The sequence below is a fragment of the Aplysia californica genome, unplaced genomic scaffold (assembly GCF_000002075.1).
Source record: "Aplysia californica isolate F4 #8 unplaced genomic scaffold, AplCal3.0 scaffold00789, whole genome shotgun sequence".
Lineage (NCBI taxonomy): Eukaryota > Metazoa > Mollusca > Gastropoda > Aplysiida > Aplysiidae > Aplysia > Aplysia californica.
Window position 1 is genome coordinate 117,491 of NW_004798059.1, and position 14,773 is coordinate 132,263.

Here is a 14,773-nt window from a genome sequence, read left to right on the forward strand (position 1 = left end):
TCAGTGTCTTCACAATGTAAAAAATATGCAAGAGAGGAAAAGGGAAGTGGCCATTTGTACAGGTGATTGTCTTACACAGGTGGCCGTGACAGCAGATTTGACTGTATTTAGTACTGGATGTTAAACTTCAAGACGTGACAAATGACACAATGAAATTTAGAAGAAAGAAAGTAGCAATGACCACGAAAATCCTTTTTTTACCAGAAAGTGTTTGCAAATATGTGCATTTTGTAGCTTTATCTCCACAGAGCATGGAACTTTTTGAATTTTTGAAATCCATCAATAAACAAAAAAGTTACGGATTTTTTAATCAATTAATTTCTGGTACACTTTTATATAATGAAAAACCCCCAAAATATGGGATGTTCTTTGGTGAGTTTTGAGACAATATTCGTCATAACTCGCTCATTTCTTGGAGTATTTAAAAGAAACTTGGCAACCCAGTACATTTTCGAGTGCAGAATCTAGTCCTGCTTTCAGATTTTTCATAGCTATCCTATTTTTTGAGTTATGAAGACGTTTATAGGTAAAAATGTGGCGGTTTTCGGTGCATTTTGAGACAATATTTGTCATACCTTGCCTATTTCTTGGAATATGTAAATGAAACTTGGCAGTTAAGTACATTTTTTAATGCAGAATCTAGTTATGCAGTCAGATTTTTAATATCTGTCATACTTTTTGAGTTGTAAAGACATTAACAGGTAAAAAAGTGGCGTTCTTTACAGATTTACAAAGATTATCAGTCATATGTTCTCCCAAAGTCATGATATTTGAATGAAACTTGGCAACATAAAAGGTTCCTCCTTGCCAAGCAAAGCTCTGGATCAATTTGTCACAAAAATGTAAGTAGAGAGCATCTATGGTAGAGAGCTACTAATAAATCCAGTTCTGTACTAGTAAAAGCATGCATACTTTGTTATAGAAAATAAGATCGTCTCTGTGTATATCCATTGTTGGACAGTGTTCTATTGTGTGATAGACTAAGATGCATTCAGATAATATAGTTTACAAGTCATGGGAATATTTCGCATGTGTAGGCTACAACTCATACAATAAATGTAACATATTTACACACACCCCCCCCCCCCCCCCCCCTTCTCTCTCTCTCTCTCACACGCGCACACACATGCACGCGCGCACTCACGCACGCACGCGTGAACGATAACAATGTCTAAACGGGACTATCTTCCCAGACTGGATTAAATAAGTACCATACTCTTTAATAGCAATCTTAATGCCTCGCTTTTCCAAACAGAGCACACAGGACGAGTCCAAGTGTGTGCTTTCCCAAGAGGGGGGAATAGGCTTTCATAACGCAAACACAATGCCATACCACTTCTCAAGATGTTTGCTTTTCTGTTTCTATTCTTCTGTCATGCAATCAAGCAAATAAAAATGACTACATCTATTGTATTGTGACTAAAATGCAACAAAAACGCAAGTTATCAAGGCCCCCGTTTAGTTTTCAAGTATCCTTCCCCCCCTTTCCAGTTCACATAAGCGGGGCCTCGTTTGTAGCGCCCGAGGCGACCGATGGCTGATGACGTCACTCAGTGGAAATTTCCCAGCCGCGCAAATGGCAATGCCGCTTTTTCCCTTAGTTACTCCCACATTTTTAAAAATTACGCGAAAACTGCTAAACACAGAAGCTTGAAATTTTAAGGGAATAAACAACGTATCAGTCAGTTTGACAAATCACAGCTCCGAAAAATCTTCAAAGTGCACCACATCAACAACTTTCGCAAACATTTTCGACTGCTTCTAGGATGGGTACAATGTTGTCAAACTGCATACTACGAGATTGACCTCTTTTCTGATTGGCTGCCAAGTTTAATTCATATCCATTCACGAGAAGCGGCGAGAGAGCGAGTTGAAGACAACAACCTTTGCGTTAGTGCGTCCCACGAAACACCCCCGCTGCGGGGGCCAAAAATCGTCAGAACAAAACGCGCTATGTGGGCATTGCTAAAGAAAGGGTGGCAATGATGTGGTAATTATTTTATGTCTTCTTTCATAAAATTGTTTTATTTTACAACAAAAACTGTGAACCTGTTGTAGTTATTCTAAAAAAAAAAGGAATACTTATTAGAAGGGGAGGATACTGCCGATACTCTAAAAGTTGGCAGAAAACAATCGTCACTTGCATATAGTTTCGCAATTTCAAAGCGTCTTGCATCCACATCAGAACGTCTCTTTTCACTTTTAAAAATAAGACTGAAATGTTTTAAGAACATCAATTCTTTCTCTTTAAACACATTTTAAAAATCAACTTTTATTTCCTTTTTTAACCAGCACGATCAGCAAGTCAACCCTTTCGTGGATCCTGGACAGGAGGGAGGAGCAGCAATTGATCATTGTACAGCAAGCGATGATACCTATTCTCTAACCAAGTTACTAAGTAAGTTAAGTCAGGAAATAGGTCCTCATTGCAGCACATAGCGCTAAAGTCAGTGAAAAAAGGCAAACTAATATACAAATGTGAGTCATCGTGGTGAAATCAGGCGCTCTTCAAAATAATGAAAGTTAGAAAAAAGTAAATTTGCAGATTCCAAGGACACCCGTGCTTTGCAAAACACCAAACTTTGGCGGTTATTTTATCACTAATTTTAACTCTTGTATCAATTAATAGATGAATGAAATTCATCTATAACTTCAGTGAATGTTTAAAAACAAGCAAAAAGTGGATACTCACAGCTCTTTTTCACATTCTTTGAGCCAGATACAGGTTGTTTTCCTTTGCCATTTTTTGTGGATGCAGCCTTGGACATTTTAAAGAAAAAAATGAGAAAAGTAAAAAACAAGAAAAAAAAATGTTCACTATAGGAAAGAGAATGCTTTCAATACACTCTCTTTTCCCCGGGTCATTTTCTGAACAGAAAAATGAAACATTGGTAATGGCTTGTTGAGCACAGTGCTTCTTACTTTTGACAGCTGGCAACATACTTTGACACATTGAAACTTTCTTTTCAAATCAGTAATTGAATATCGTTTACACATCAAATTTACTTCTCTCACAAAGTGTGGACTGAAAAAGAGAGGTCATGACCTTCAGCTTACTTCTTTGCTCCATCAGTTCCAACACAGACATACTTTTTATTTGTGTCCAGTCGTCCATGCATTCAACATCTGTCAAACTTAATTTTTCTGTGCTTTACAATTTTTCCATTTCTTTTCACGCTGCATATTCATAGCCCTCACAATGCTTAACAAAATATTTTTGTCACAATAAGAAAAAATGTCAAAATTAACAAAATAAGAAAGCTTACAATGGTTACATTCATAACTAGACTGAAAATAAACATCTATACAGGGTTTGATTTGATATACTTGAAGTAGATTTCGTAACTTCAGGCTAATAGCAACCATCTTATTTCAAATTCATAAAAACAGGATGCTGGAACAATTTGTTTTCCCACTTGTCAAAGCAAGGGTGAAAATGATAAGTAATGATCTGTTCCTATAACAATTGCACAATCATCAAGCAAAAATAAGAAGCAACATACCTCTGTCACTTTGAATGGGATAGGCTGAAAGGATAGCACGATTCTCACAGTCAAGCCAACAGTCCTCAGCAGAGCAATGAAAACCTGTCAAGACAAATTGAAACTTCAAAAGCTGGTCCCTCAAGTAAGATTTTGGGAATTTACTTTTAAAATCTAAATACATTTGGAAATTTGCTTAAAACACATATGTTAAAAAAGTCTTTGCTGGATTGAATTTGCAAGTGCTGATGAGTCTTGTTTCCACTGCTGTACATATGTGTTTATAATCAATGTATAGAAGAGAAAGTTCTTCCTTACATGGTTGAACTGATTTTCTGGTTTATATTCTTTCCTTTGTTTGTGTGTGTAGTTGTGTGAGATTACTCTGTTATCATGTCATGATGTAAAGCACTCAGAGCTTATACTTTTACTGGATAGAGCGCTATATAAATGCAATCTCACCATTATCATCAAGTGCCAGATCTGCGACAGACATTGACTATCATAGTTCTCCATTCATTCCTTTGCTCAGATACTCTCAAAAGACGGACATTATCATGATTTTTCTCAGTCATCCATCAGTTTAGGCTTTCCAAATAAATTGCTCTGGGTCTACCCCTGCTTTGATGTCTTCAGTCTTGTCAGTGAGAGCTAGATGTACAATGTTTTTCTGTCTATTAAAGTGTCCCATAAACTGCATTTGTCATTTCCTCAAAATGCAATCTATTGTTATATTATTATTATTTACTGCACTAGGCACTCTGTTCACAGATCAGCATGAAAGAGAGCAAAACAAACAACAACATATCTACAAACCGAACACACAAAAATGACTGAACAATATTTTCAAAGCAAAAAATTAAATATAAAAAATCAAAACAGAAAACGAACTGTGTTGTAATTATAATATTAAAACCCCCCCAAAAACGCAAGTTGGGAAGAGGTCGTTTGCACAGATTGTCTTGGACAAAAGGCGGTTAGGTTGAGAAAACTGACACACACTTACAAGCACCCAAATCCTTGCATCAGTGACCTTCCCTTCAGAGAAAGCTTGCACTAGAGTTGAAGATGGCACCTAAAAAAACCAAAAAACATTTTAAACGAAGAGGACACAAAAAATAAGGTGGTACAAAATTGTATCTTAGACATTAATTTTTAATTTAAAAAAAAGTTAGGTCAGGTGTTGTTACGCCCCCCCCCCCCCCCCCCCCCCCCCCCCATATTGACACAATTTTCGATCATTTAAGTAGCGGGCTTCCAACCCCCCAGCCAGGATCAACCTGGCTGAGAGGGATACAACATCCCAGCAAGAAAACCAAGATACTCGATAAAAACTCTCCCCATCCGAGCATTACACTCAGGTCTACTGCATGAGCAGCGAAGCTCCCAATTGCTACACCATAGAAGCCGGTACATAAACCTTTGCGAGTTTATAGAATGCAATAACATACTTCTAGAGCTCACCTGTTGTTATCTTTCACCCTAAGACTGTAAAAGAACCTAAACAGGAAAAATGTTTAAAAATCAAACAGAACTAATACAGGAAAAAGGTAAAGATGGTAGAAGCAATGTCACTGGAACTGCAGGTATCAATCAGGAATGCAGGGGAACAATTTTGAGATAACAAAGTACATCTGTTTTATATCAATCGGACCACAAAGATTTAGTCTATAAGCCAACTTAAAAAAACAAAAAACAAAAAACAACAAACAAACAAACTTCACAGTAACCTTTGCTTAACCAACTTTTTTTGTTTCAAATGAAAAACTACACAGAAGTGTTGTGACAAGGTACAAAACCAACCAAACAAATCATGACAAGGGTGGAACTTGCTTATTTCCCTTGCAATAAAAGTTTTGGTAAAAGAAAATTAAAAGTAAAAATAACGCCTGACAATGGTAGTGAATCAACCAACTGAAGCTGGTAACATTTTTTGAAAAGTGTTCTTTAATTCATTTAAAATAGCAGCACCAACTGTAATTATTTTGGTTAATTGAGTAATTTGAGACAAAAAGAGTATTTGAATTTTGCAGACACTCTGTTAAAGGTTAGAGTTGGACACTTAAAAACATGCAATTGTTAACCCGAATACAACTTTTTATTATTGTTCCCAACTTTTCTTACAAACTACAGGACGTCCCATATCATTCTCCATTTCTTTTCTTCCCAATTTTTGTTACAAACTGCGGGATGGCACATATTTTTACACATTATGGAAGAACATATCACTTGCCAAGCGCGTATCGGAGCACTGCTGGACCTGGTCCAGAGGGAACTTCCTCTTGTACCAAAGCAGCAGATTCTCCACCAGGCGTTCCTCGTTCAGTTTGATGTTCTCTGTGAACTGAGACGGGAGCGAGGACAAAGCCACGGCCGTCAGCGTCTCGTCATTCAGAGCTTCATTTTGTTGCAGGCCCACGGATAGAAGACACAACAGGTGAACCTGGGGTGCATGGAAAAGACAGATTGAATTACTGGACCTCAAAGAAAAGAAGAAAAGGAAGACCAAATTGTAGATATAATGCGATCTAAACCTGCACTAATAGCTCACTGTCTGAACAGCCCTTCCTATCTTTCACCCCCCACCCCCCAAACTCTTTGTAGACCATTAAAAAAAAAATACAATGAACTTGTAAGAATATTATACTTCAAAAGATGAGATAAAAAGTTGGCAAACAGAGAGTCCAAAAGGATTAACTATAATAAATAGGGTGGCCACTGATTTGTGACTTTTTGTAAATGAATACAGATTAAGTTTAAAAAAAAAACCATCATGAAAATTATAGGACAGGACTGCTAAGATAGTTTTAAGATCTGTCCCAAAAAACATTTTTGAGTGGTAGTCTGAGGGCCAAATCAAGTTGTTCGGTGGTCCACAGTTGACCCAAGGACAAGAGGTTGTAGGGTCTTAAAAGAATATCACCAATGACTCAAGACTTATTTTCCAAATTCATAGTCACTCCTTGCAACACTCTATGCAAGGAGTGAGGAATGAGGGTTGTATCCTGCCTGTCCTTCGGGACAGCCTGGGGGGATCTTGAGTAAGCGCCAAATAAAGAAATAAACTAACACCAAGATTATCTTGTCTAACATGACAGCATCACCATCTTAACCACCATCATCATCACATTCAATTTTACTTGTTTTTCTTGAGGAATAACAACTTGTACCATGTCGGCACATTTTAACATAACTTACAAATATTGGCAACAGAATTGGGATTCGTGAAATAAAAAAAGAAAGAATCCAAGCAAAAGATTTAATAAGGCAGCCTTCTCATAGAAAACCAAAGCAAAAAAACCCAACATACAACAGCCACTGAGACTGTGTCTTGATGACATCAAAGAGACTCTTGAAGAATATTGTACATCCCCCTCATTTCAGCCCCACCCTTCTCTTTCCTATCAACCATCTATCATTGTCATCCCTTCTTCATCTTTTTTGTGTGTTTTATACTCTCTAGTAACACCTCTAAACCTCAGTGCTTATAAAAACTAATTGTGTCACAAGCGCTCAAAACTCTCACCACCTGAAATCATTGGGTACAAGAGGTAGCTGAGCTGAGACGACATAAAATGAGATTTGTATTTGCCACATTGCCTATACCTAGTTGATAGGTACATATGATTTATGAAAGACACTATCTAATACAATTATATAACCCCTAGAACAAAGCAAATGTTGCCTCATATTCTAATCTTGGAGTTAAAGAAATATCACTTGTGAACACAAATCAATTGACCACAGTACCTTGTGCATGTCCAATGCAACTTCTTTTTTAAACCTGTTCACTCTTCTTTGCAAATAAGCTTTCCAGTCAAATGGTTTTTTCTTCCTGAAAAAAAAAATTATACGACAAATTGCTGATAGTGACAAACTGAACCGATCTCGAAATCAGTCTTGGGCTCATACAAAAATCAAGAATATTTTCAACGCAAAAAGACTCTGCATCTATTTCACTCTCTCCTTTCCCTATTTCTTTAGAATATATCAGTAATTTCCAGTACACTTATTCACTTATTTCAAAACATAATAAAATCTATAAAAATCAACATTGAAGATCTATATTTAATAAGAAAAATTGAGACTACTAGCAAACAGCATAACAGTGCTCTTAAGATAAGACTGGCTATATCGTTTTTCCAAAAATGAGATGAATCAGGTAAGTATTTTATGTCAGGTCTGAATTTTGACGAACAATCCATGGCTCAGTGTAAGACTCCATCAGACACTACTTTTACGAAATTCACTGTACACAAAACCAATTTCTGTGTCGTTACTACAGTCACTGGTTTTGAAGTTGCTTCACTAACACTGCAAAAATTTGAACTTCATGAATTGAAAAATACATCAATGAATCAGTATTTTCTTTCTCCTGGGCAATTTTCAAAATGGCTTACAGCACAGTCTTACACTCAAAGCACGCGGAATGCTCCTAAAACTTTAAAAATAAAGCCAGCTGCCAAGTTGCTGCATGATGAAACCAAACGAGTTTTTTACTTCTTCTGTAAAATTTACTCCGCTGGGGTTAGCTGTACTTATCACAATGGCAACAATATCATAGTGTAGTCATTTTTCCTTTGTATATACGAATAAGTAAAGACAAGAGTGAATAGAGTAGAATGCCAATCATTTATTTATTTTTAAAAACATGAAACTATTTTGATAGTTGACATCATATAGTATTATCGCTTATCATTTTTTTGAAACCTTACTTTGCAGTTTCATTTCCTAAAAAAATTATGTCCACAACATTTACCTCCCAAGTGATGGCTTGACAAACGAAAAAGAAGAAAAGCACAACAAACCTTTTCTTTTGCTTTAAAATATCTGGCAATTCCAATGTAATCTCAACTGGTTTGTCTGGCAGCTGTGACTTCTCCTCTGCAATTGTGTGATCTGTTTGACATTAGTAAGCCATGCTTTTAATTTAAAATACACAAATGATTAGGATCACGTTCATTTCATATCCATGTACCTTTAGCAACAAAGACTAAGAGGTAACTGCACTATATTGAACAGTCTACCCATATCATGTGCAAGGGTCAAAGGATGGATTCTAAAAGATATTCAGTCTTTCACGATTTAAGATAAGGAACACCATACAATTATCCCTTTTTCCACTTTAACACTTACACTTTGCATCCTTTTGTAATCCTAACACTTTCACTATACATGTCTACAAGAAAAAAAGAGCTAGGGATCAACATTATGCATGCAGCGTGTCCATATCAAGACCCATTCATAGTTGAAAAGAATTGCCTTAGTATGATATATATTATATAATGAATTTTGTCAAAGTTTGCTCTACCAAACATCCTAAATTCTCATTCCACAGAAAATAAATTAATGCAACCAAATAGTTAAATAATGGTTTCTTTGTTTTTCATTCGATGCAAAAACACAAATGGTCAAGAATTTCACTGAAGAAAGGCAAAGTAACCCACTCAAATGAAATTTAAATATAAAAATAGACATTTAGTTACAATGCGATAAGTCATAAGTTACCTCGCACATCTTCCCAGTCGGACATTCCATCACTCTCAGAGTCTGTCATGGCTGCCACGTCGTCATCTTTAGACACTTTAGGGGTAGACGTGGATGGCCCTTTGTCCACGGAAGCCGACGGCAACAGAGCGTGAGGTTTCTGACCACCGGAAGAGCGTCCTTCCATCATCATTAACATTGCCATAGGATCGCTCAAATCAAGTGCTGGTGGAGCAGAATGTTTGCCTTCTCCCTGATCTTTTATCTGCTTTCCATCAGCAGTTTTCACCCTCGAGTTTTTCTTTTTTGAAGTCTTTGAGTCATTCTCGTTACCACCAACAGGTTTTCGTTGCTTTCCAGTAACTGATGCCACACTTTTTGCATTTTTCTTTTTAGAAGTTTGCTCCTCTTTCATCCCAGGTGAATCTTTTTCAAGAGGTTTGGCTTTAGGTACACGACCCTTCGTAGAAGACTTTTCTTTAGAGGCAGAGTTCTTTTTGAGAGAGTTATCTTGTGCCTGTAGTTTAGTGGTATTTTTGGGGGGCTTGGAATCCAAGCTCACTGAGGCAGAGTCTGTCTTTCTGGATTTTGACCTTGCATTAACAATTTCTTTGGTCTTATCCACTGTGTCAAGTTTCCTTTTAACTGTTTTTTTCTTATCTTCCACTGAGCTTTTCTTAGCATTGACCGTGCTCTTCTTTAGTTGAATGTTACCGTTTCTAACTTCAGGTTTCGAAGTTGCTTTTGCTGTTGAATTCAAATTCTGTGAAACATTTTTACTTGACAGCTGCTTGTTTTTTTTAGCCTTAGAGACATCTTCGCTACTGGGCTCTATCACAGCAACTGATGTAACCGATTTCCTCTTCCTTGAATCAAGAACATCACTTCGATGTTCCTTTCTGGGTGCTTTGGCATGAGCAGGCATTCTATCACTCTTTATTTAAACTGGGCAATCTAATACCAATCTGTAGGAACAAAACAAAAGTAAGTGAGAAGAAGACAAAAAGTTCTCTTTTCCATGTATTATAATATCTAAGTGACTATTTCTCTGAACGCTCGGGAAAATAAACTTGACCACTATTTCTTCGAATGGAATCCATTATCAAGATTTTTAGGTTATTTGCCAGATTTAAGGTTCATCTTTCATTGATTTCATTCTGCCATTCTGTGAGGACTGGGAAGAAGCATTTTTTTGCATCAAATTCAATTTCTAGAGCTAGACATTTTTTTACTTCAGAATATTCAGATACTTCCCGGCAACATTCCCGGACCATACTTCATTTGTAAATGCCTTCAAAAGGTACTGCGAGAAAACAAGACTGCTTGACTACAGCAGTAACCTATTTTGCATTTAGTCACCCCTAAAGCAAAAAGTAAAATCCTTCATGTAAACAAAAAAAATCCCTCCACGCCCTCCCCCCCTTTCACACCTTATAATAGACACATGCACTCTCTCTCTCTCACACACACACACACAAACGCGCGCGCTCGCAAATAACCAACAAATCTCGAGAATGAAAACCATTCGGAGAAAGACAGTCCAAGTTTATTTTCCCGAGCGTTCCGGGAAATAGCGCCAGCCTTATAATATTATTTTATTATAAGAGTCTTTTGAGACTTAAATCTTAAGAATAAAAAATTTGTCACATTAAAAAGCCAAACTTCAGTATTATCTCTCAATTTTCATTTTTTAAAATAAGAAGAGACCTTCCATCCTCTGGTACCACTAAAACCTATGAGACAAACAGACGTCTATAGATAAAACAGCAAACAGCAAAGAGAACAGTAACTGTTATTAAGATGAACATACAACGATGTTTGATCGATAATGACCGAATAATTATTTGATTCTGCCCAACATAATTGCATTCGGTCCAAGATAGTGGCCTGGGGTAACAAACGAAAAAGCGCCTAGATCTTTCCTACCAAGAAAGGGGATGTGGCTGAAAGACAGCAGGTAAGTTAAGGAGCCTGCAAGGAGTAGCGGTATCTAAAGGCTGCAGAAAGAGACAGGAACCCAGAGTAGGGGACCAAGGAGAGGAAGGAGGGGGCAGAAAGAAGATGCAATTAAACGTAGAAGGATGCAAACTATTTTTAGGTAAGGCGCCCATCTTGTTTGACATCAGACCAGGATACCCCTCCGATCACGTGACTACATCTAAGTGTACCCAACTGCAAGGCACCAAAGATGGAAGTGTCTGCAAGCTTCCTCTACCTCTCGCTGTCGGAAGTTCTGATGGCCGAATAGACAGCGCGTCTACGTCTGAAGTCATGCAATGATTTAACGAGTCCCAAAATAATGGATAGTGGCAGTTTTTAGTGCCAAAATTGTTCTCAGCACACTAAAAAAACCGTTAGAATTCAGAATAATGTCAAAAATCGGTCTAGATCACTCAGTTCAGTTTTTTTTACTCGACTTCCGTATTTGTTTCCCATTTTGCGTATAAATGTCTATGGAGTTAGGCCGGGCCCACTTCTCCCGAAGAGTGCTGATTCAGGTAAAACCAAACAGGTCATGTCAGCCCTAGTGGTTTTGTTATACGCAGTGGCTACGTTCACGGCGCCATGAATGTAGTCTGCAGGCCTCTGTTCCTCTCTGACAGATGTTCAAAATCTTACAGGGTCTATGTGCAAAAAATGTTTCGTGCTCGATTAGAAACCAACAGCTCCTGAACAAAAACGAAATTAAAACTAATGAACACAAGTAACTGTTACATCCAGGTTTTGTGAGGTATTTGTAACTGCTCTGTTTTTCAATCTTCATGTGTTTTCTGTTCAGCTCTTCGTTGTTGGTGTTTTGGAAGCTCTGAAGGGCATTGAACATACTTTTGCTAATGCGAAGTGTGTAGTCATCTTTTACAATTTCAAAGTCATAAATGCCATAAAAATTGAGCATCTGATGAGATTTGGCATCTTCATCACACAGCATCCTGCTGTATGTATACACTAAACCTCAGTGTTGCGCTGATTTTGTGAATATTGTTTCAGCCTCCATAGTTTTTGCACTTCCTTGTAAATTTTGCGTTCAACGCCCGGATCGCTAATGCGCCCCCTCCCTCCCCGACACACACACATAGCGACATGTGTGCAGGCCGCCCACCCGACTCCGACACATGCCAGAGTAGACACATGCACGAGCCAACAACGCATGTGTTGGTATGGACAAAAAAGGCCGCTGATTGGTCACATGCAATCGGCTAAATGAATACTCGTTCACAATGCAGTTGCAATGGATGGTTTCCGGGAATAGATAAAGTTTGTTGTGGGAGAAAAATGAGCAAAGCCACGTCTGTGGGGGCAGTTCCCCCTGACAGCGACCTCATTGAATCCGAGCTCGCTGATTTAAGTGCTCGTTGAATCCGGGGTTATTTTTATTGATTTTAAAGAAGAAAAAAAACAGGGAATCTATCTCATCTCGTTGAATCCGAGCTCGTTAAATCCGAGTTCCACTGTAAATGATTTTATTATAAATTTAATCCATTGTTGTGATCTGAGATTTTTGTGGTCAAAATATTCCCATATTTAGGACCTCAATTCTGAAAAAGGCTTTCCTTCTAAATAAAAAATTATGCAAATATAGTCCATCTTCTAAAACAGCCACAGAAGGCTGCACAACCACTTATAAATTTTATTGTAACATTTTTATTTTAAAATCATATACAGTGGAATCCTGTTATAACGAGAGGGAGGGGACCGGTGCGAAATGTCCGTTATAGCAGGATTCTCGTTACAAGGGATCCAGTAATAAATTGAAGGGAAATAGTAAAGTAGGCCTAATCTATGAGTTTGGCGTTCCGCTCATTCCTTTTTGTATTTCCCCTGATAATGATTTGTTCAACATGATCTCTAGGTCTTACTAAATAAAAAATCGAATCAGGTTTATTTCTCTAGGACTAGCACTAGCACTGTTGACAGCTCGGCGTTGGCGATCAGACAGAAGGGGCTCTGGCTCTAGAGTAACTTGCCCGCTGTGTTGTTCCCCACCCCACCACACCCTGTGGTGCGTTGCGTCTTCTTGCGCATGTCACACATTCACTTCATCTATCACAGCATTGTGACCTCTCCATCCCGCACCAGAGAAGTGAGAGGCACGGTATGCCCAGATACACACATGACATGTATAATAATCTAGACTGGGCTGGTCTATCACGCGATGCGTTCTGTTTGTCTGCACATGCCACACCCTCCCCACTCAATTCGCACCGGCCTTCATTGTTGGTTCGCGTGAGCTCACCCATTCTTTGTTTCGCTGGATCACCAACAACTTTCTCAACTGGCGAGGTTTTAATATATGTTTAATTGGTCTGTGGCCTATGCACAGCAGCAGCAATATTCCGCAATATACCCGACTCGCGTGACTGTCTGATTGCGCAATAGCAGTATTTTATTTACAAAGATAAAGGAGAAAAAACAGGGTTTTAGAATAGTGTCTTTATAACAGACTTCTCGTTGTTTCAGGACTCATTATAAGTGGACTCCACTGTATAACCTTATGATAGATTTTTTAGAAATGTTTACATTTTCTAGGCATGACATTCCAATATATGGCAGGCGTTACCATAGCAACACAAAGGAATAAAATTTCAAAATTTTACTTCATGACTTAATTCTCCACTCTATTTATATTGATGCTACCACATTTGTGAGCTTAGTTTCTTCTTCTTAACGAATTCCAAATTTCCCCCCCCCCCCCCCCATCATGCCTTTTAAACCGGCAGTGGACGCTCCGTCTAAACGAAGCATTAGTGCCGTGAACGTAGCGTCAACAGCTCCTGCAAACTGCATTCGGGGCGCCCTGAATGTAGCCTGCCAACTACATTCACGCCGCCGTGAACCTAGCCTGCAGACTACGTTCACGGCGCCGTGAACGTAGCCACTGCATAATTTGTTATAGATCTAGATCTGATATATATATATATATATACTCAGGACCCTCTGCAAATTTGTGTCACATCATCAGATCTTTTCTATAAGTTGTAAGAGTACTTGGTCACTTTGACAACTTCAGCTAAATTTGTGATGGAGTACTGTACAGATTAGACTCGACGTAATCGTGAAAGAGTGAGTAAATATAAAATTATAAAAATATAAAGGCAACGGCCACAAATGTCCCTTTTTTGCCGTTCTAGGTTCCTCCTAAGCCTAGGTAGGAACGACAAGTAGGAAAGCTATATTTCCCCCTTGAACATGCATTTGATTTGCATCCCTCTATCCTCTGCAACTTACTTCTAGTCTTCCAAGATCATGATACAAAATAACGCAAAAAGCAGCTCTCAAGTTTAGACAAATTGCATGCGTTTGCAGCTTTCATAACAAGAGAAACGGCGGTAAATGCCAGATAAATTTCGGGTTAGTGTAAAATTGTTTATGATTTTATTCCATCCATTTCAACTGTTTGTCTTTTTGTTATTTCGAATTTAAGATGCAAAATACAATAAAGGAAAATTCAGGTAAATGTGGAGTATGCCTTGGAAATAGCAGCAAAGTGGATTTGTAAAGCATTTTAAGCCTTGGTCTTGAACTGTATTGATGCTTATTTGGCATACTGTGGTTTTAAATTTTAGAATGATCTCCCTTATGAGACTCTAAAATATAGAGACAGGAAACGAGGTCTCGCGGTCCGTGACAACAGTGCATTTGCGAACGTGACCGCTGAGACGCGAGCTAAAAATAACCAGGCGCGGTATCGACAGCGAAGCGCGTCGCGTCTAGCCTAGGCCTTATCGAAACGAAGCGCGTCGCGTCTAGCGGGGCCTAGGCCTAGCTTTCTGCAGCTTAGGCCTAGCGCAATCAGAGAACTGGCC

At 38.3% G+C, this 14,773-nt stretch overlaps 1 protein-coding gene across 1 annotated transcript in view; it reads right to left on the minus strand.

Moving 5' to 3' along the window:
• The window catches only part of LOC101858897 (DNA repair protein complementing XP-C cells homolog), a 29,538-nt gene extending 15,254 nt beyond the window's left edge, over positions 1–14,284 (minus strand). Inside the window, exons 1-8 of the mRNA XM_005109554.3 lie at positions 14,196–14,284; positions 8,991–9,934; positions 8,291–8,381; positions 7,233–7,317; positions 5,716–5,925; positions 4,489–4,557; positions 3,504–3,587; positions 2,693–2,759 (exon numbers count right to left, since the gene is read on the minus strand). Coding sequence (XP_005109611.1) covers positions 2,693–2,759; positions 3,504–3,587; positions 4,489–4,557; positions 5,716–5,925; positions 7,233–7,317; positions 8,291–8,381; positions 8,991–9,894 — 1,510 coding nt within the window. The 5' untranslated portion in view covers positions 9,895–9,934; positions 14,196–14,284. The remainder of the gene's footprint in view (positions 1–2,692; positions 2,760–3,503; positions 3,588–4,488; positions 4,558–5,715; positions 5,926–7,232; positions 7,318–8,290; positions 8,382–8,990; positions 9,935–14,195) is intronic.
• Positions 14,285–14,773: the final 489 nt, after the last annotated feature.